The sequence below is a fragment of the Delphinapterus leucas genome, chromosome 20 (genome assembly GCF_059928025.1).
Source record: "Delphinapterus leucas isolate spDelLeu-1000000601 "Yukka" chromosome 20, BTC_Dleu_Yukka2, whole genome shotgun sequence".
NCBI lineage: Eukaryota > Metazoa > Chordata > Mammalia > Artiodactyla > Monodontidae > Delphinapterus > Delphinapterus leucas.
Window position 1 is genome coordinate 6,933,774 of NC_143148.1, and position 22,332 is coordinate 6,956,105.

Genomic DNA, 22,332 nt, shown 5'->3' on the forward strand with positions numbered 1-22,332 from the left:
TTGAGCATCTGAATTGAGACGTGCCTTAAGTGTAAAATACACAATGGATTTTGAAGGGGAACCATGGCAGGGCAGCCTGCCTTGGAATGCAGCAGCACAGAGGCAAATGGAGCCAGGAGATGGAGAGAGGCAGAGTACTGAAGCTACTGCTTGAGCACCCGGATCCAGCCATGCCTGAAGCTTACACATACTAGAGTCTCCCATTAATTTGAAAGCCAAAAAAAAAGTATTCTTTTTGCTTAAGACACTTGGAGCTGAGTTTTGTTTTGTTTCATTTTTTCAAATTCATGGCCAAAAGAGGCAGGGTTTGCTGAAGCACAGGTGTGTGGGGTAAACAGAAGGGGTGGAGGGAGGCGGCCTCGGGCGCACGGGGGCCAGACCTGTATATGTTGCTGCAGCCTCCTCTTCTCGGTTTGCAGCTGGCGGCTGCACTCCTCCTCCTCGCCCACACGGGCCTCTAGCTCCGACACCACCAGTTCCAGCTCCTGCTTTCGGGCTGCCAGCCGCCCCCGCGTCTCCTCAGTCTCAGCACACAATTCTGCCTCTGCTCGCAGCTGCTCTGCCAGGCGGGCACGCTCCTCTTCCAGCTGCGGATGGGGTGGGAGGTCAGCGTCCGTTAGGTAGTGCTCCCAGGATGGCCCTCAGTGGAGCACAAGGTCCCTCCTGCCCCCTGAGTTACTTTGCCCTTTGAGGCCTGGGGGGCAGGAGGGAGAGATGGAAGACAGTCCCCCATCCTGCTCTTCATCTCAGGATGACCCCTAGTCACCAAGTCAGACCCCTGGGGGCCTCCCTCTCCCTCACCTCCCTACAGCCCATCAGTCCCCAGCTCCATCCCTCCTGCCCCCCTCCTCTCTCCCCATAACCCTAACAGGCTTGAGCCTCATCCTCTCCCAATGGACTCTCTGCCCGCTCTCCCAGCCTCCAGTCTCTCCATCTCCAGTCCATCCTCCAAATAGCCCCAGGGAGGACTTTCTATCAGCTCACAGTGCATTTAATACTCCTACGCCTAGAAATTTAACCAAAGGAAATAATTCTGAAAAAACAAACAGAAAAATGCTCAAGAAGGGGTTTGCTTCAGCGTTATTTTAAGATTCCAGAAATACTGGCAACAGTTAAAAGTCCACCGCCTGTGTAGGATAGCCCAGCCCCTGCCCTGCCCGATGCTGGACCAGCCTCCTGATCATCTTGGCTCTGCAGCAACCAGCCCCACCCCCACTCAATACCCTGGCTACATCCCCAGGGCCCCGCTCCCAGCATCTCGCTGCTCAACCACACCAGTTTCCGCCCCCATTCGGCCCCAGTAAACCTCGGTTCTCCGCCAGCCCGCAACCTACCCCTGCCCCCGACCCAGCTCAGCTGGAAGCCCCGCCCACCATCGGCTCCTCCCACCGCCACGCCCTCACCCGGGGACCTCGCCCCTTACCTGCGCCACCCGGCCCTGGAGCTCGCCCACCTCGCGGGCACTCTGCTGCTGCAGCTCCTGCACTTTCTGTAGTTCCTGCGCCCGTGCCTGCAGCACCTCATCCTGCCGCGTTACCTGCAGCAGTGGCTTCACCTAGGGGGACAGGAGGGATGGTGGGTGACTGGCTCCCACCGTGGGAGGCCGCTGGGCTCAGGAGCTAAGAACTCACGCTCTGAGCAGGGCCGCATTCCTGGGTTCGCATTTCAGCTCCTCCACTACTGGCCTTGTGACCTCATCAGTCGGAATGAGTGAATGACTTCACATTTGCCAACAGCCTAGAACAGTCCGGGGTACAGTACAAGCAGCACTAAATGTGTCCCTTTTTTGCTACAGGGTCCCTTTGCCTACAGGAGACACTTGCCTCAAAGTTCTTGGTCCAAGGTCCATAGTGAGAGATGCACTTTACACTGTGTGATTCCAGGCTGGAGTGACAGGCCAGCCCGCCCCCCCCCCCCGCACATGAATAACCAAAATGAAAGTTTCACCAAACCACCCTCCCCTTTGCTAAGCGGGATATACTCTGCTCATGTCTGTTCTATTGCTTTTCTTTGGTTCTCCTCAACTCCGATTCTTCTCAACTTCTCTACTGTATTTGATTTATTTTATTATCTTCTTTTCTGAGCTAATTCATAGCATTTATCACAGCTATAACTTTCTGTTTATTTGTGGGATTCATTCACTGATGCCTGTGTGGACCAAGAATGTTGCCGGACGTCGCCTGACATATCGGTAAACAGAGGATGTTAAGGCCATCAAGCCGTGAGCCGCTGCAGCTGCCCCCAACGGCGCACCCTGAGGGGATTCAGGATGGAGGAAAACAGGATACTGGCCCTAGGTCATTAAGGTGCATATCAAAGGAATAATTTCATTCAGCCCAGACTCTTGCATCTTCCCATTCAGAGAAAAGCGCTAAATTCATTAACTCAAGATGGCTGGTTTTTCTTTAATTAGCAGTAATCTTGATGTTTGACTACCTGGTTTTGTTTGCTTGTTTGTTTGTCTCAAAACTCCTATATATCCCGGCTCCTCCCTTACCTCTTTGGAACAGTCCCTCAGAGCTATCTGAGGGCTGTATCCCGGGCTAAAGTCCTCAGTAAAGCCCCAAACAAAACATAATTCTCAACTTGTAGGTTGTGTATTTTTTTTCAGTCCGACACCTGGCAAACCACACCTCCTGTCCCCAGACCTAGGATAGGCAAACTTTTTCTTAAAGGGCCAGCTAGGAAATATTTGAGGCTTTGCAGGCTATCCTGTCTCTGTTTTAACTACTCCATTCAGCTGCTGTAACTCAAAAACAGGCACAGACAATACAGTAACCAAACCAACGGGCATTTACAAAAACAGGTGTCTGGCCCATGGGCCATAGCTTACCAACCCCTGCCCTAAACTGCGGGCTCCACGGGACAGGGCACTGTATTTTTTTTTTTAATTGAAGTATATAGTTGATTTACAACGTTGTGTTAGTTTAAGGTGCACAGCGTAGTGATTCAGTTATATATAACTATATACATTCTTATATATTCTAATATATATATATATTCTTTTTTAGATTCTTTTCCATTATAGGTTATTACAAGATATTGGGTATAGTTCCCTGTGTTATACAGTAGGTCCTTGTTGGTGGGGCATTGTCTGTTTTTATTTACCATTTTATTATTGTACCCTCAAAAGTTACTGGCACATAGTAGGTGCTCAGTTAACATGGGCTGAGGGCATGTAGGCTGACAGTTCAGACGTCATATTCAGAATTACACTGAACAGCTGTGTTTTTGCCTCCAAATCTCCATCCTCCTTCCTGCTCTCCAATTTCCCATTGGGAGAACACCCTGCCTCGAAGCTCAGACACTTGGCTCTGCCCCTCTGCATTGGGGAGGCATGTGATGCCGGCCTGGCTCATCTGATGTGTACTGACTGGTTCTGGGATGGTCATATGACTCCAGCCAGGCCAGTGAGAGTGAAACCTGGGACTCTGGCTGGAGCTCTCTGATAAGAAAAGACCACAGTGGCCTAGTTGGTGGCCGCCATGTGGGAAAAGTCTGCAGGGATCATCATGGAGGAAAGTCACATGAGAGGCACAGAATGTCAGATAACTAACATTGTTTGGGCCCTTGTGCAATAAAGGGTTAACTCAGCAGGTCTGGGTTGTTCAAACCCTGCATATTTCAAGGAAAGGACTGGCCCTTGGCTGGTTCCTGGGAGATCATCTCTAAACCTTTGGATTATCCTGCCTGATAAGAGTCCTTTGTTTACCTTGACCTCTGGAGGGGCTGGAGTAACTAAGGTCAACCACGTGGACAGTCAAGGGGGTCAATCACATGCCTATGAAAACCCTAGACACTAAGGCTTGGGTAAGCTTCCTTGGTTGGCAATATTCCATATGTGCTGTCATACAGCATTTCTATAAGAATTAAGTCCCATCTGTACAATTCTACTGGGAGTGGACAATTGGAAGCTCGTGTCTGGTCTCTCCTGGACTCTGCCCTGTGCGCCTTTTACCTTTTCTGATTTTAATGTCCATCCTTTCACTGTAATAAACTGTAACCATGAGCATAACAGCTTTTCTAAGTTCTGTGAGTCCTTCCAGTGAATCATTGAATCCTAGGGGGTCTTAGGGACCTCAACTCAACCCTAGATCCAGCTGCACCTAAAGCTGTCCCATATCTTTTATCCACGTTGGTTTGAGTCAGATTTTTTGCTGCTTGTTACCTCAAGAAGCCTGATGAACAAAAGGTGGGCTGATTAGTCCCATTTTACAGATGCACAAAACTGAGGTCCAAACCAAGAAAGTCACTTGCCCAAGCAGACCTGGCCCCAAGGACCTGTCTCCTTGCCACTTGGGCCACCTCTCCAGGTGCCCTCACCTTGATGAAGAGCCGCCACCACTGCCAGTGTCTCAGCTTGAGGTAAGCTGCACAGTTCCGCTGCATCACCCTCAGAGCACTCTGCTGCTGCTGGCGCTTCTGGAAGGCCCTGGGTGGGGAGATGGGTGGGTGGGACAATGGAGACTCAGCCCCTCCAGGCCCTGTCCCCTTAGCAAGGGAGCAAAGCTCTCTTCAATTAGTCAACCATTATTAAATGCCTACTGTGTGCAAGCACTGCTCTATTATCAGTAAATCTTGTTGGGTTCCGTCTATCAGTCTCTCTGCCCTTGACTCTCTCTGCCCTATTCCCTCCTCTCTGTTCCCACAGCCCCAGCCCCAGTTCAGCCCCAGCCTCATCTTCCACCCACTGGACCCTCACCCCAGCCACCTCCCCAGCTTCCCAGCCTCCAGAGAGGGCTTTCTATGTCCACAGCTGACCCACCCCTCTCCTGCTCCTCAGTGCCCCTGGATATGGTCCCTGCCCCTCTGCCTGGTGTTTGGGGAGTCCTTTATTCTCTGATCCTTCCTCTGGGCCAGTTCTAAGGGAGAAGGAGACTCTCCTGAAAACTCCCTGCATTCCTGAAATGTACCAGGCTCTCACATCACTAGGCCTTGGCACAAGCTGTCACTCCTGCCTGGAACACCTTTCCCATCCTCCTTCATCTACCTGGTCTGAAGGGCCTCTTGCTGTACCTGTATGACCCCCATCAAAGCACATCTCGCCCTGGACTGTGACACTTTGTGCCCGTGTATGTCTCCCCCTCCAGATTGGAGTCCCTTGAGGGAATGGCCACTAAGGTGATCACACGGACCTGGTTTGCCTGGGACTTTCTCTGTTTTAGCACAGAAGACCATGCATCCTGGGAAACCTCCAGTCCCAGGCAAACCGGGATGGTTGGTCACCCTATGGCTGAGTCTAGCTCTTCTCTGTGTCCCCAGCATTGCTCAGGAGCCTCAGGGACTGTAGAACGAAGAAGCCTGGGCATCCAGTGGCTCCATCCTTTTGTTCTCAGCCCTTCTACCATCCTGGAGGCCCTGACATCTGGAGCCAACTGATCTTCTACCATCCTGGAGCCTCCCTGACCCAGCCTCTGGGGCCATCTGGTCAACCTCCTTCCTGACCCAGCCTCTGAGACCATCTGGTCAACTTCTCTCTGCAGCAGCCCCTGGGGCCATCTAGTCAACCCCTCCCTGAACCAGCCTCGGCCAACGTGACCCCAAGAGATAGTGTGGAGCCGCACTTGCGAGCCAGGTATCCCCGGGCAGCTGCCTGGAAGGACACAATGATGTCTGTGACCTTCAGGTCCCGCTCTTCTTCTAGCTGGGCCAGAACCCCTGCCCGGAAGAAGATCTTGCTTTGTCCCACGCGGTAGAGGTTGGGGTCCAATTCCAGGGCCTGGATCTGTGAGAGTGGGGGAGGGGTCATGAGGAGGAAGGGTGATGAAAGGGGAGGCTCCAGTTCAACCTCCTCCACCACCTGAGACTGTGCACACACGTTCACACTCATGCACACACCCTCAGCCTCCACCCCACACTCACCATCTTCTCACAGGCCTGCTTCCCATCCATAAAGCCCTTGGGGATGGCATTGGGTGTCAGGATCTCGTACCTGAAGTGGGTGGGGAGGGGTGGGGGAGGGGTGAAGAGTAACAGCAAACTGTCACCATGGCCAGGCACTGGGTTCAGAGTGACAAATAGCAATAATAACAATAACAATAGGAACAGTAAGAAAAACAAATATTTAAGTATTACCGAGGGCCACACACCAGGCAGAGAGCGTTAATACCACCACCAATGGCAACATCATCAATATGTCCTAGGTGTGTCCACCCCTAGGACACACCACGTGCTGATTACGACTGTTTAATTACACCAACACCATAGGTCATTGAGACGTAAAAGAAAAGCGTGTCTCGGAAGTGTGAGAATACCAACAAATAGGGGCTGATGCTCTTGAACTTATTACGTGTCAGGTCCTGAGCTAAGTGCTTTACAGCTGTTTCTTTCACATTTCTCAGTGCAACTCCAAATTTTAAAAGTACGTTTCATAAGCACACATGTGTCTGTCCTCAGAGCCTTTCTCCTGCTGTGCCCTCTCCCTGGATCCTGACATTTCATTAAAAATAATGCATACTAGATATACAACATATATACACAAACACATATATCATATACATAATATTATATATTAATGTCATATATTAATATGCGATATTTTTTGACTGGTGATTGGGAAATGTGTGTGTGTGTGTGTGTGTGTGTGTGTGTGTGTGTGTGTATCAGAGTGTATCAGAGTTTCTCAGTCACCAGGGATCTTGTTAAAATGCAGATACTAATTCAGTAAGTCTGGGGTGGGGCCTGAAAATGTGCATACCCAGCAAGCTGTCAGGTGATACTGATGCTGCTGGCCTGGGGACCACACTTTGAGTATGAAACTGCAGACCTGCACTGTCCAGTGCAGCAGCTACTGGCCACACGCAACTACTGAGCCCCTGAAACATGGCTGGGGCAGTTGGGCAACTGGATTTTTAAATGCGGTTCATTTTAACTAAGTGAAATTTAAATTTAAAAACTGAAGCAGGAGGGACTTCCCTTCCCTGGTGGGCCAGTGGTTAATACTCTGCGCTCCCAATGCAGGGGGCCCAGGTTCGATCCCTGGTCAGGGAACTAGATCCTGCCTGCTGCAACTAAGACCCAGCACAGTCAAATAAATCAATAAATATTAAAAAAAAAACAAAACTGAAGCAGTGTAAAATATTTTTCTGTTCAACACAATTTATTTCTTTTCTTTTTTTTTGGCCACTTGTCTTGTGGGGATGTTAGTTCGCCAACCAGGGACTGAACATGTGCCCTCAGCAGTAAAAGCAGGGAGTCCTAGCCACTGGACCGCCAGGGAATTCCCACAATTTCATTGTTTTGATAGGACTACATTTCACTTTGACCACTGGAAATTTAGTGTCTGAATTGAGATGTGCTACAGGTGTAAGACATACACCAAATTTCGAAGACTCAGTAGGAATAAAAGAATGCACAATGTCTCAGTACTAATTTTTTATATTGATTACATGTTAAAATGATCTAATATCTTGAGTGTACTGGGTTAAATAAACTCTTATCATGTAATTTCACCTGTTTCTTTTTACTTTTAAAAATATGGCTACTAGAAAAATTTAAATTGTATATGGGGCTCACATTCTCTTTCTATTGCATGGTGCTGCTATATACAGCTTGCATGAAGCATAATTTTTGTTATAATATTCACCATATTACTGGCTTATTATATGTTGATATTTTTTTCTTCTCTCCTATTCGACTGCGTTTTTTTTAAAAAATAAACTTATTTATTTATTTATGGCTGCATTGGGTCTTTGTTGCTGTGCGCGGGCTTCTACTCTTTGTTGCGGTGCGCAGGCTTCTCATTGCGGTGGCTTTTGTTGTGGAGCATGGGCTCTAGGTGCATGGGCTTCAGTAGTTGTGGCACACGGGCTCAGTAGTTGTGGCTCACAGGCTCTAGAGCGCAGGCTCAGTAGTTGTGGTGCACGGGCTTAGTTGCTCCGTGGCATGTGGAAATTTCCCAGACCAGGGCTCGAACCTGTGTCCCCTGCTTTGGCAGGTGGATTCTTAACCACTGCACTACCAGGGAAGTCCTCGACTGCATTTTTATAAGAAATGCCGATTGCGATACCCAGATCGCAACATAGTACTCTATGCCCTTTCTCTTGGGGAGTCCAGTGGATGGGGGCATTGCTCTCCCATATCACAGAGGAGAAAGCTGAGACTCAGTAACCAAAGGAACTTGCCCGGAGGCCCCGCCCCTCCACTCGCGCTGAGGCCCCACCCCTGACCCCTCCCAGAAGTAGCAGTTGGGGTGCTTTGGATGCAGGCACCCAAGCCCTACCCCTCCCCATGCCGCTCACCTCTGCCGGAATTCCTGGAAGAGGATGCGGTTGGGAAAGCCCTGGCGACAGATGCGGATGCCCTCCAGGACGCCGTTACAGCGCAGCTGGTCCAGCACCAGCCGCGGCTCCAGCTTCCCAGCCTGCAAAGAGCAGTCACAGACATGCGAGGTCAGTGGCTGCCACACGGAGGCGCCACTCACTGGATGGCAGCTGTCAGGGGAACTCAGGTGGATGGCAGTTTGGGCAGGTCAAAAATGGTTGGCAATTTCATCTGGTTCAACCTATAATTTACTGAGCACCTACTACATGCCAGGCAGAAATGCCTGCCCCAGGGAGCTCACTATCCACTGGGAGAGGTCGACAATAAATGAGGTCAAGACATCACAAACGTCAGAAGTAAATGAGTGCTAAGTGCTAAGGGGCAAAGAGCAGAGGGGAAGGAGGACGGAGAGTGCTCAACTTGCATAGGACAGTCTGGGAAGGTGATGTGTGAACAAAGCACGTACATCATCATTTTTGGTAGTTAACTTTCATTGCCTTTTCTTTCTCTTACTTGCTTTTTTTTCCCCCAAAGTAATACACAAATGGTAAAAATCTAAACACTACAAAAAAATGCAAATTACACGTTGTGAAAAACAACTCTTGCCTTGCCCAGGCCCCCAGAGTGGTCAACACAATACCCAGGTTTTTATGGAGCCTTCTAGATCAGTGGAGTCCCCTCACATGCTTAAAAAAGCAAAAACAAACAACAAACAAAACCAAAAAAAAAAAAAAAGCCCTGGCCCCAGGCTAGGGCAGAATATAAATATCTGGTGGGGACGAGGGTTAAAAAATGAGAACCACCATTCTGTATCTTTTTCAAGGGCTATCTAAGCATACATGTATTTATTCATCCATCAAACGTTTATTGAATATTCACTGTATACCACACAATGTGTTCTAGGCACTGGGGACTTAGCAGTAAAAAAGGAGATAAAAGCCCCTGCCCTCAGAATGTCCCAGCAAAAAGGGAGTTTCTGTTTATTTATTATTATATATGTTCCCTATTCCTTGGTAATCACGCTTCCATTCTGTGGGAGGGAGGGCGCTATTCCTCCCCCTATGCTCTCAGTCCATGAGTGGCTAGGACTGACCTCATCCTGGCTCCAGACATGGTCATGTGACTCAGGCCAGGCCAATCAGGCTGGTTCAAGGGTGGGCACAAGGGCCATCCTAGGCCAGTGAAAGCCAGCCCTGGGACTTCTGCTACATCCATGCTGCCAGAGGCTCTCTCTTTCCTTTAGGGTTGCTGAACTGAAAGAATGAAAGTCTGGAGCCACTGGTGGCTGCCGTGCCACCCTGAGAATGGAGACAGAGATTCATCAGAGAGGAGGCAACACATAGAAAAGCAGAGCCAAGCAAAGGAAAAAGATTCCTGACATCACCGTTTGAGCACCTGGATCCAACTGTGTCTGAACCTAATCATGGAATCTTCAATTATGTGAATCTATACATTCTCACTTTTTTTTTTTGGCCGTGCCCTGTGGCTTGTGGTATCTTAGTTCCTCAACCAGGGATGGAACCCGGGCCCTCGGCTGTGAAAGCGTGGAGTCCTAACCACTGGACCGCCGGGGAATTCCTGATACATTTTCACTTTTGCTTAAGCCATCTTAGTGGCTCTCTCAAAAGAGCCCCAAGGAAATGGCTGAAAATAGCTGGAAATTGGAAATAATATATAGGATGGTCTCACAGTAACATTTTGGTTTTTTCCCTCCCTCCCTCCCTCCTTTCCTTCCTTCCTTCCTTCCTTTCCTCCTTCCTTCCTCCATTCCACCCTTCAACAAGACATTTGGCAGGCTTGAGTGGGAGGTGCCCAGCAAGGTCAGGAGACTGATTACTAAAAGGGGACTGAGAAAACTAGTAAATCTGTGCTATATTACAGGATCTCACTGTTGCTAAAAAGAGATGTTGGGCTGGAACTTGACATACGGGTGGGAACTCATAGTTTTCAATATATAAAGATAGTTATAGAAATAAACATAGATGTTTAAGTGTATGTACACATATGTGTGTGTACATGTATATACATATGTGTATGCATGCATGTACACTAGTGTGTACGTACATAGCTCTATTTACTGAGAGGTCCTGGGAGTGACACCTTGATACCATGGAGCACACCTAGCACCCAGATCTTAGACTGTAAGCACCATTCTCCACTTAAAAGGACCAAGGCTCTTTGGAGAAGTGGCTGAGTCCATGTATGCTATATTTCATCAAATAAAAGCCACTATCAATTGTAAAACACACTGTTATCTTATATACCACCAAGAAAGAAAAGCTCTTGTCAATTAAACTCTGACAGGCCTTTGATTGTAAGCCACATCCCAACTTCAGAGATGCTAAAATGTCACAATAAATGTGTCTTAGATTTGATAAAATATGGTATTTACAGCTATGAGAAACACACAGATCCACCTACTCAATAACCACAGCTCCTACTTTCTGAGGACAGTATAAGCCCCAGGCACCTAGTTTCACCTTCTACTATGCTGACCCTTTTCTACAGGGCCTATTCTCTGATTTTCCCAACAAGAAAACTTATTGGTGGCCTAGGAGGCCAGGCATGGTCTCCCCACACTTACATGACACTCCCAACTCCAACGGTCTTTTTTCCATCCCTTGTACCTTTCATGCTCCAACCAACCACTGGGCTTCTGCACAAGCTGTTCTCTGCTTAGAATACCACTTATCCTTCCAAGCTCAGACCTCACCTTCTCCAGGGAGCCCTCCCTGACTTCACTGTATTCCCACTACCTGGCACTTAGTAGGTGCTCAGTAAAACTTACGTCCTATGAATGAATGAATTTTCCTAACAGGGCATTGAGCCTGGGAGGGAAAACAACTTGCTCGAGGTCACACACCCAGTCAGAAGTGAGCCTGGGGCCAGACATGGTTCCAGCCACATCCAGCGACTGGGACTTTACCCACTGCCAGAGCTGCCTTCCCTCCCCGGGCTGGGTCACTCACCCTCTTCTCGTGGTTGGGGATGATACAGCGGACGAAGCTGGGGTTGGTGTTGCTGAGTGTGGCCATGAGGCGGCTCAGGGACTCCTTGTAGAGCTGTCCCACCGTCCGGAACATGCCCCGGCGTGGGCGGCCACCAGGCGGGCCATCCCCAAGGCTGTTCACCTGCTCCAGCCCCACGATGCCCTCCACTGTGGGAGGAGGAAACAGATGTAGAGAGCGAGTAAAGTCAAAGGTCAGTTTTAGGGGGCTGGGTTGGCCAAAGGTCAAGGATCTTATTATTTATAGGACCTGGCACTTTACATATGAAACACCTCTCACAGCCTAGTAAGGTAGGTGTTATCAGCCCATTGGACTGACCAGCAAACTGAGGCTCAGAAAGATGGAAGACTGTGCCCAAGGCCACACAGCTTAGGATCCGAAGACCCAGGATCTGAACCCAGGCAGTATGAATCTTCTCGAACCCTGGTCTCTGACCCTTTTCCATTTTCCTTATCAGCAAATGATGATGATGAAGATAGAAAATGCTTCCTTAGCACTTATTCTCTGCCAGGCACTGCTCAAAGCACTTGACATACATCAGCTTATTTATAAGCCTATAAAAATCATTCCCATTTTATAGATGAGGAAACTGAGGCACAGAGAGGGAAAAGGGCGATAACCACAGCTGCATTTTCAGGAACTTGAAACAGTGTCACATTAACAATGTAATGAAGTCTGGTTTTATTACGATATTTGAAATAAAGCAATATTTAAAATAAGGCAAAAAATTAAAAATACATAAATAAATGAAAAAACATAAAATAAAATAAGGCAAACTGCCTCCATAGTCACCATTTTCCCAGAAAGGCCTGATTTCATGATAATTTTTTTTCCCTATTGTCATTTGATGCTGTCACTTCAACTAGTGAGAAATATGCACTCCTTTGTCTCAAATTCTATGTACTGAATCATTCCCAGTTTCTCAAGAACCTGCAGCTGGGGCAGAATCTGATGGCCTGCAGTCCCCAATCACGAGGGTTATCACGGTCAACTAGATAACTCGCTCTGAGGGCAGTGCTTGGCACACAGTGGGGGCTCAGATATGGCATTTTTCCTCCCCAGGTTCAAGTCTCCCTCCTACCGCCATGCTCCTAGTTATTTTCAAAAGGATAATTATCATTTATTAAGTTCTTATAGCACAGGTAAGAGCAGAGGCTCTGGGTTCAAATCCCAGCTCTGTCCCTTACTGGCTGTGTGACCACAGGCAGGTGACTTAACCTCTCTGTGCTTCCATGTCCTCATCCGTATAACAGGGGTAACAGTACTAACAGCTGCCTGATTAGGTTGTTCAGAGGATTCCATGTGTTAATAATGGTAAAAGGGCTTTGCACAGTGCACAGCACACAGTACGGGTTCAATTAATGCCAGCTGATACTATCACAGTTGTTTGCACTTTTACATGCGGTTTAGTTAGAAGAAGGCCTTGTGCTGCTACAAAGAGTCTGGAAACTGCTAAGGGAGCCAACAAGGGGTGGGGACAGGAAAGAAGAGGGAAAGATCTCTGTATGGTAAGGAAAGGGGATAGATGTTCAAAACCAGGTTCCCGGTCCAAAGGGCCCACCCTCCTTGTCTGGCAAATCTCACCCGTTGATGCACAGCAACACCCACCCCCTGACGGAGAAATGGCAGAGCCGTGCCTCCCTGAAGATCCTGGGGGCGACGGTGGGAAGGAGCCAAGGAAAGAGAACTGCTGCAAGCCCCCGTGTTCTGGGTGGGGGTGAGGACAGATGGGGGGAGAGGCAGGGAGATGGGATGGGAGGTGCAAAGGGAGCAGCATGAGAAGAGGCAGGAAGAAAAAAGAAGAAAGGGTTATTAGTCAACAGCACAGAGCAAAGCAGGAGGAGGAACCTGATCCTGGCCATGAACTTTTAAAGCCAGGGAGACTGTCCTGTTCAGCTTTATGAGGGCATCAATGTTGGTTGAAAGGGCGAATGTCCCCTGCGAATTTAATACCCGGGGGGGGAAAAACTTCTCTCCCTATAGGTTGAGTCTGTATCTGTTTTATTAGGTATCCCCTTTTGCCCTGGCCACCAGGAAGCTCAAGGACTAACTCAAGGCTCCCACCCAGCTTGTTGAAGAGAGTTTGTCTCATTTCCCTTTTCCCCTGGGCTTCCAGGATGTTGGGTACCCAACTCTGGGCTGTCAGGATGCCCGAAAGCAAAGCCAACTCTGGGCTCAGGGCAGCTGTAGTAGAGACTGATGCAGAAATGGCCCCAATCCCCCACCCCTCTCTGTGACTTGCAGCTCCTTGAATCTGGGCTGGCCTTGTGACTTGCTTTGTTCAGAAGAACTGTGGAGGAAATAATACTGTGTGGGGTTCCAGTCTAGGACTCAAGAGGCTTTGCCACTTCTACTTTCTCCCTTGGAACACTTTGAGAGCCGAGCATATATAGGATGGAGCATGTGAAGGATTAGGGGGAACATCATGTGCTCATGAACATGGCACAAATTTTAAAGAAGTTGACGGGGAAGATTTTCAGTCTGAAGGAGATGATTCTCGGCAGAATCTGGTTCTGTTACTGAACATCAAACAATGCTTTTCAATCCCTCTTGTATAAACTATATGAGATACTAACATCAAATTTCTCTGTCTAAAATCAACTCACCATATCAAGGTGTGCTATGCCCTTTCGCTCTGTGAGTTTGTTTTGGGAATGACTCATCTTGCTTATTTTGTTCTCTTGTCCAATTGCATGGGCTGGCGCTTCTACTACTATGCTTTTCACTTCAATAAAAGATTAAGGCAAACTGACAGATTCTGGAAACCCAGAATCAGGAAACCAAGATGCTGGTTCTGTCCGTTTTATAAAATCATCTCTCAAACCTCCTCTAAGGATGGGGGGCAAGGATGGACAGGGCTTGCTGGTCTGAAAGTGTCAGTCTGAAAAGACTGATGGCCAAACTCACATGGGCCTTGTTGGAGCAGGAAAACTCCAAAACTATACCTGGGTTTTAGCTCTTTTTTTTCTTCCCTGAATCCCTGAAGGGAACTTTGGGAGAGATCAACGAAAGCAAAGCCTAGAAGTTGACTAACCTGTAAATACTGCCCTTCCGAGTTCTCTTGTTGTTTTTAATTCTTTTTCAGTCGAATCTCTTGATTTTTTTTTTTTTTAGGGATCGTATGCCATCTACAATTAATAACTTCATTGCTTCCTTTTGAATATTCATATACTTATTTCTTTTTCTGGTCTGATTGCATAAACTATTATCGCCCAAACAGTGTTTCCCAGCAGTGTTGACAGTGGGCATCCTTGTCTTGTTTCTGATTAAGGAGGAATGTTTTATCATTGAGTGTGATGCTGGTTTGAGATATCAATCAATCAATCACTAATTGGAATCACTACTGGAAGGCTGTCTGGCCTACTGGCACCAGTTCTGCCTCTGAGCTGACGACTCAGGTCTGGAACAAAAGTGCTCACACTGTGAGCTGGGAGAAGGGATGCACAGAGCTCCAGGGACAGGGCCTGTGGAAGCTGGTCCTCACCGTCTTTCCAGATCTCTGCCGTTAGCCGGTCTGTGCTCTGGTGAAGCAAGGCTGCGACACTGTCATTCAGAGGGTCCATGTTTTTCATCAGCCACTCACTGGCCTTGTAGTCAACCTGAATGAAATTGGGCACAGGAGGGTGGTGGGGTGGTGGGTTCACCAGCACTGCTGATTTCCCAGGGAGCCTCCCAGAAGCTCTGAGATTCCCAGCTCTGGGGCTCACCACTCAGGAGAGAGCACCGGTGGACACCTTGTGCCCATATCCTGAACTGCACCCACCTGCAGCATGGTCCCTCTCCCTTTCTGTATTTCCCTTAAGAGGACTCTGCCCACCTCTGGGACCTCGTCCACCAACACTTCTTTCCTTATTCATTTAGCCACTCTGGTCCTCAAACGTGCAAGCTCATTTCCACCTCGGGATTTTGACCCCTGCCGTTCCCGCCACCTGTGATTCCCTCTCCGTGGATTTTCACGTGGCCAGCTCCCTTCCACGGAATCACAGTCTTGACCACCACGATTCCCTGCACACGTTCCCCCCCACCAGACGGTGGCTTCCAGAGGCCAGGGCCTGAGTCTGACTCACAACCAGCAGGGGACTGGGCACACAGGAAATCTTAGCAAATGTCTGGAAAACAACTGAGTTCTAGAACAGAACACATGGGTCTCCTACCCCTCAGCCTTTGTGTACGCTGTTGCCTCCACCCATTCTTTTCTGGCTACGGGTTACTCATCATTTATTTTATTATTATTTTTTAAAATATTTATTTATTTGGCTGCACCAGGTCTTAGTTGTGGCATGCAGGATCTAGTTCCCTGAGTGGGGATTGAACCCAGGCCCCCTGCATTGGGAGCATGGAGTCTTACCCACTGGACCACCAGGGAAGTCCCTACTCATCATTTAGACCAGGGATTGGCAAACAATGGCCTCCCGGCCAAAACCACCTCCTTTTATAAATAAAGTTTTAGGGACCTTCCTGGTGGTCCAGTGATTAAGAATCCGCCTTCCAATGCAGGGGACGCAGGTTCAATCCCTGGTTGGGGAACTAGGATCCCACGTGTCGCGGGCCAAGTAAGCCCGCCCGCCACAACAAAGAGGCCGCGAGATCCGACGCAGCCAAAAATAAATAAATAGGGCTCCCCTGGTGGCACAGTGGTTAAGACTTTGCCAGCCAATGCAGGGGACACGGGTTTGGGTCCTGGTCCGGGAAGATCCCACATGCCGCGGAGCAACTAAGCCCGTGTGCCACAACTACTGAGCCTGCGCTCTAGAGCCTGCGAGCCACAACTACTGAGCCCGCACGCCATGACGCCTGTGTGCTTAGCCCGTGCTCTGCAACAAGAGAGGCCATTGCAATGAGAAGCCCGCGCACCACAACGAAAAGCAGACCCCGCTTGCCGCAACTAGAGAAAGCCTGCGTGCAGCAACAAAGACCCAATGCAGCCAAAAATAAATAAATAAATAAAATAAATAAATAGATAATTTAAAAAATAATAAAATAAATAAAGTTTTATTGGAATACGGCCCTCATTTATGTGTGAACTTGTGGCTTCTTTCGTGCTCTCATGGCAGAATTGAGTAGTTGTGCCAGAGACTGGCCCACAGAACTGAGACTATTCACAGAAAATGTTTGCTGACCCTTGATTTAGAGTTCAGATCAAGCATCACTCTCCTCTGTGAGACCTTCCCTGGGATTCCTCCTCTGGACTTTGACACGATCCACAGCTGGCCCCATTAAAGTACTTATCGGCCTTATATCCCGATGGTCTGTCTTCGTCTCCTTCCCAGATAAGGAACTTTGTGAGGACAGAATCATATCTGACATGGGTCCCCAGCTTTGCTCAGCACAGGGCTGAGCCCACAAAAGGCATATGTTGGCCAAATGAGTGAATAAAATGCACCTAATTCTCCACCTGGTGAACTCCTATCCATCTCTCGAAACACACTGCAAATATCCCCTCCTTGAGGAAGCCTTTGCTGACTTCATCAGACAGAGTCCTCACTCCTCCAAGGGCTTTCCTACCCCTGGCCTGGCTGTGACTTGTCCCAGTGGACACCAGGTGGCCCCTGCTTTCCCTCTGCACCCTCCCTTCATCCTCACTCCCACCCACAGCCCCCAAGGCTGGCCCCTGCTCCCTACCTTGCCCGCATAATGCAGGACACTGAAGTCGGCCTGATCCCGCAGAGTCCTTGGCCGCTGGAATTTGGGGTGACCACCCTGCTCTTGGGCCACCTTCTCCACAAAGGACTTGTCTGTGGCCTTTGGGAACCAGCACTCCTCATCCAGCAGAGCGAGGAGCCCAGGGGGGTTGGCCTGACCATTAACAGAGGAGGGCAGAAGAGTTAAGTCAGATCCCCAAATACTGGACGCTTAGGTTGCTGCTAATTTTTAGTTCTTGTGCCACTTGGGACCTACGAGCAAACACGAGAACAACCGTTATGGCCATCGATTAGCCCTTGGATTCGAGCCACGCCCCGTGGCAGGCATGTTCTGGGTTCTAATCGTCCAGCAGCCACACGGATCTATGCCGTTTTCCCCATTTGACCGATGGAGAGGCCTGAGGCCGGTGGGGTGAGGAGCTGGACCAAGGTCGCGCGGAGGGTGGAGCGGCCGTGGGCTCACCGGCCGCTCGATGAGGTCGATGCAGGGCTGCAGGTCGAGGCCGAAGTCGAGGAAGGCCCAGGGGATGCCCTCGCGCTGGTACTCCTCCTGCTCCAGCACGAACATCGTGTGGTTGAAGAGCTGCTGCAGCTTCTCGTTGGTGTAATTGATGCACAGCTGCTCGAAGGAGTTCAGCTGCGGGGGGAGGGACCTGTGAGAGAGGGGGACAGGGACCCGGAGAGAGGGGGGCAAGGCCAGCCCCCAGCCAGGCACAAAGCGCAGACCTGGAAGATCTCAAAGCCGGCGATGTCCAGGATGCCCAGGAAGGAGGCGCCTTGGCGGGGGCTACGGTCCAGGGCTCGGTTGAGGCGCAGGACCAGCCAGCGGAAGAGGCGCTCGTAGGTGGCCTTGGCCAGGGCCTCCAGCGCAAAGTCAGCCTGCAGGTCAGGGCACACAGTGAGGGCCCAGCCTGCACATTAGTGCCCCCCGACCCCGCCCTGCCGGCAAGGAGGCACTGGGTGCGGACGGAGCCCCATCGTGGTTCGTCAAGAGCAGTGACATTAACAACAGCAGATCATTAGTGACGCCCTACTGTGCGCCGGGCACTGTGTGAAGCGCTTGGGGGCACATTAGTTCATGAATATTCCACCCACCCCTTGAACCAGTTTCCACGGCAGAACAGGTAAGAGGGTGGAATCTGGAGACCAACATCTAGATTGGAATCCTAGCTCTGCTACTTAGAGGCTGTGTGACCTCAGGCATGTGAATAAACCTCTCTGTGCCTCAGTGTCTTCATCTGTAAAATGGATCCTATCAATAGTACCTTGACTGAGAGCAGAACCCAGGTCAGTGTGATCCCCAAGCTCATATCCCTCACTGTGCCTTCTCTGTCCTAGCACCTCGAGAGCCCAGCCTGGGGTCAGGCAGAGGCCTCTGCCCCAAAACTGGAATTCTGAAAACATCTAGTCTGTGTTCACCTCTCCCCACCCTCACTGCCACCACCCTTATCTGTGCTGCTGTCATCGCTTGCCGGGACTATGACAGCGGCCTCCTTGTGTCTCATTGCTTCCACTGGGGCCCCCGGACCCAATTCTCCACACAGTAGACAAGGGAATCTTTATAAAGACAAACTGAACCAAGTTATTCCCTGGCTTAAATCCTCACTGGCTTTCTGCTGCACTCTGCATAAAACTCACCTCCTTATTGTGGTTCCTAAGACCTCATGTGATCTGTCCCCTTCCAACCTCTCTGACTGCAGCTGCTACCACCCTCTCCCCCACTGTCTAGTCTCACTGATCTCCTTAATGCTCCCAACTTGCCAAGCTTGTTCCAGCCCCAGGGCCTTTACACATGCTATATTCCCTTTGTCTTGAACCATCCAAGTCTCAACTCAAATGTCACCCCTTCCGAGAAGACTTTCCCGAGCACCTCAATCCCTTCCTTTGAAGAAAGCACCCGTTTCTTCCTTTATTATCTGATTCCCTACTACAGCCTGAGCTCCCTGAAGGTGTGGTCTTTGCTTCCATGACTGCCTTTATTCTAGCACCTAGACCAGAGTCGGTAACTGAACAGACACTCAGCAAAAGTTTGTTGAGTGAGCGAGAAAAAACTGGCATAAGCTGCTTAAAAATCCAGGGCCCTCCCTGCGCCCACCTGCCGCCAGCCTTGCCCACCTGTTCCTTGGTCTGTGCTTTCTGCACGTAGTCCCGGCCAACTTTGATGCGGGGGGTGAGCAGGGCGCGGGAGAAATCTGTCACCCCCAGGCCCAGGAGGCGGCAGAGCTTCTGCGCAGCTGAGGGCGAGAGGCACCAAGATGCGATCAGCACTGGGAGGTGGGGACAGTGCAGAGTGGGGGAGGGGGGAGAGGGTGCCACCCCCCCACTGTTGGTGAAACACCAGCCTTTCCCGCTAGAGGTATTACGGGTCCTAAAGGTGTGTGCATTCTCCAGCCCAATAATTCTCCTCCTGGAACCCTAAGTTGGCAAAAATAATTCTGGATGTGGGCAAAAGCTGGACTAGGAGGATGTCCGTCACAGCACTGTTTACAATGGAGAAAACCAGGAAGCAACCTGAATGTCCAACAGCTAGGGATTGGTTAGAGAGTCAGGGTGCATCCATTTGAACAAATGTTCTGCAGTCACTAAATATTATTATAAATAATAATTATTTATAACATTATTATTACTAATAATATAAGCATTATAATTATTATTTAATAAATAATAATTATTATAAATTACATGGTACACTTAAGATGTGTACATTTCATGATTTGTATGTTTCACTTCAAGTCCATGAAAGAACTGTAAACAAATATTGGACGCCAGTAAATCATATACAGGCTGAAGGGTCTATACCAATATCTGAGATTTTGAAACGCGCCAGAAAAGGAGATGGATGAACAGAGGATGCAAAGATATTCGATAAAGCAAGTGTAGTAAAGTGTCAGTGGTAGAATCTTGGTGGTGGATCTGGGTGTTCGGTATAAAATTTTTTGAACTTTTCTATATGTTGGAAAGTGTCTCAATAAAATGCTGGGGGAAAACTCTTGGAATAAGAGTTCAGTGAGGTGGCCAAACCTAAAACAAATCTTTAAAAATTCACTGCTCTTCCCTATTTTTGTAGGAATAAAAAATTGCCAAAATGTTAATAGCTGTTTTGGCAGAAGATGGAGGAAGGGCTGTGTGGGCAGGTGTATTTCTTCTTTCGCCTCTGAATTAAAATGATCATTAAGAAGTGCTTTTGAGCCTCTATCACTTGCGTCACAGGAAGATACTTACTACAAACACTCAGCTCCAGCAAAAGAGAAAAACACTGAGGAAGAGACACATTAAAATGTCAACAGTGGTTATTTCTGAGAGGTGATGAGGATTTAAGTCAATCTCTCTCTCTCTCTCTCTCTCCCCCCCCCCTCCGATGCAATTGCAATTTCTAATTCTTCTACAGTGATTCTGCATTATATGGGAATATTTAAAAACTGAAAAAACAGCATGGAGCACTATGCTGTCAGTAACAGGGTGACTTAACAGGGTTCTAAGCCCTTGGTGTGTACTTGGCCAGCCGGTGGAGCCTGGGGGCTGCTTCTCCAATTAATGTTTGCAAATGCAGAAAAGGAAATACAAGGGATTCCAAAGGAGATTAATTATACTGACATACAGTTCTCCTCACAGAACCCAGGTGAAGCAACCCCAGTAGAGTTCTAGTTAATAACCTTGAAAAGTTACCCCCATTGCATTAAGGAGGTGGGGGGAAAGCAGGTTTCAAAACAGTTTATAAGGTCTGACCCCAATTTTGTAAATCAAACGAATGAGTATGTATGGCACACCTGCTGGGTGTGTGAACCTGGCCCCCAGATGTCACAGGGATAGCTCAGATCAGTGACATCGTGAGAGATGCCCCTTCCTTCGTATGTTCTGTGTTGTACAGCTTTTGAAAATAGCCCATAGGGTGTCATAATCAGGACAGAAATCTCTTCCCATCTCGAGGGGAAGGCGGTGTAAAGCAAGATTCCATTTCTGTGATAATTATTTCCACACTGATACAGACGTAGAACAAAGCCCAGAGAGAAATGCCCCCAAAAGTGTTAGCAGTAATTATGGGTAATTTCCCTGCCTTTATACTTCCCTGTCTTGCCATATTTTCTTCCCCATTCAGATTGTATTCTTTTATAATAATAAAGAAGCAAAGCTATTTCCATTTTGATAAAAAAAGGAATATCAACTATACTTCTGCTGAAAGGCAAAAAAACCCCAAAAGTATATATATGCAGAGCGCAGAGGCCAGGAGGAGATATGGCCAGTGCTAATGCTGGTCTTCTGGGAGGGGCTGGGATGATGGAGGGTCCTGCTGTCCGCGCCCCCTTCCACCTTGGCACACTGGTGTTGTTCAAATTTTCAGCAGAGCTCACACTTTTTATAATCAAGAAAAGAGTGGACGGTGTTATTTTGGTAAAGGTTCAGCAAAGGGCAGGAAATCAGGGTGGTCCTGGATGGGAGGTGGGTCTGGCTGGGAAGGGAGGATGCTCTGTACGTAGGTGGGTAGCAGGCCATGTGGTGGTACCTGTGTTGTCAGGCATGGAGGCTTGATCGGTGTTCCGTTCTCTCTTCAGGACAATGTTGCCAAACTGGAGAACGGCCGAGACCATCCGCAGCATGGCTAAGGGGCAGCAGAGACACAGATCAGCGAGGCTCAGGGTCCTGACATGTGGTCTGAACTAGCCCCTTAGAAATCTAGCTTAAACAAGGACCTGCTGTATAGCACAGGGAACTATACTCAATATCTTGTAATAACCTATAATGGAAAAGAATCAGAAAAAGAATAGATATATGTATATGTATGTATAACTGAATCACTTTGCTGTACACCTGAAACGAACACAACATTGTACATTAGCTATACTTCAGTTAAAAAAATAAGATAATAAAAAAAAGAAATCTAGCTTAAAAACCTTACGTCAAATTATACCACCACCTGACACCAAGCAGCTCTTAAATACATGAACGGATAAATGAATTCTGTATTTTATTTTATTTTTTGGCCACACTGCGTGGCACGAGAGATCTCAGTTCCCTGACCAGGGATTGAACCCGCGCCCCCTGCAGTGGAAGAGCGGAGTCATAACCACTAGACCTCCAGGGGAGTCCCTGAATTCTGTATTTTATATTCAAAGTTTGCTTTATCGTCATTTGGTGTCTGCTCATGTCCATTTTATAGAGCAATGCATAGAAGATTTAAAAGGATTTAGAGAAATGAATGAGGAAGATCTTTAGCAATATGGAAAGATTTCTAAAATATCGAGTAAAAAATTCGAGGTGCAGAATGGTATATATGGCAACCACTATCTATGCAAAAAAAAAAAGGCAGAAAATGTCAAGGTCAGTCAATTTTCCTTATTCTTGGTAATTATGTTCTATAGGGTCACCTGAAACACTGAATTATCGAATGTGAACAAGTGTTCCTATGGGGGAATACAGGTTTG

At 48.5% G+C, this 22,332-nt stretch overlaps 1 protein-coding gene across 1 annotated transcript in view; it reads right to left on the bottom strand.

Moving 5' to 3' along the window:
• MYH14 (myosin heavy chain 14) overlaps positions 1-22,332 on the bottom strand; it is a 90,743-nt gene that overhangs the window by 38,350 nt on the left and 30,061 nt on the right. Inside the window, exons 11-23 of the mRNA XM_022586090.3 lie at positions 21,414-21,509; positions 19,028-19,146; positions 17,639-17,791; positions 17,376-17,549; positions 16,893-17,066; positions 14,755-14,869; positions 11,232-11,419; positions 8,241-8,362; positions 5,863-5,932; positions 5,565-5,725; positions 4,324-4,432; positions 1,424-1,555; positions 381-587 (exon numbers count right to left, since the gene is read on the bottom strand). Of these exons, the coding sequence (XP_022441798.2) occupies positions 381-587; positions 1,424-1,555; positions 4,324-4,432; positions 5,565-5,725; positions 5,863-5,932; positions 8,241-8,362; positions 11,232-11,419; positions 14,755-14,869; positions 16,893-17,066; positions 17,376-17,549; positions 17,639-17,791; positions 19,028-19,146; positions 21,414-21,509 (1,820 nt within the window). The remainder of the gene's footprint in view (positions 1-380; positions 588-1,423; positions 1,556-4,323; positions 4,433-5,564; positions 5,726-5,862; positions 5,933-8,240; positions 8,363-11,231; positions 11,420-14,754; positions 14,870-16,892; positions 17,067-17,375; positions 17,550-17,638; positions 17,792-19,027; positions 19,147-21,413; positions 21,510-22,332) is intronic.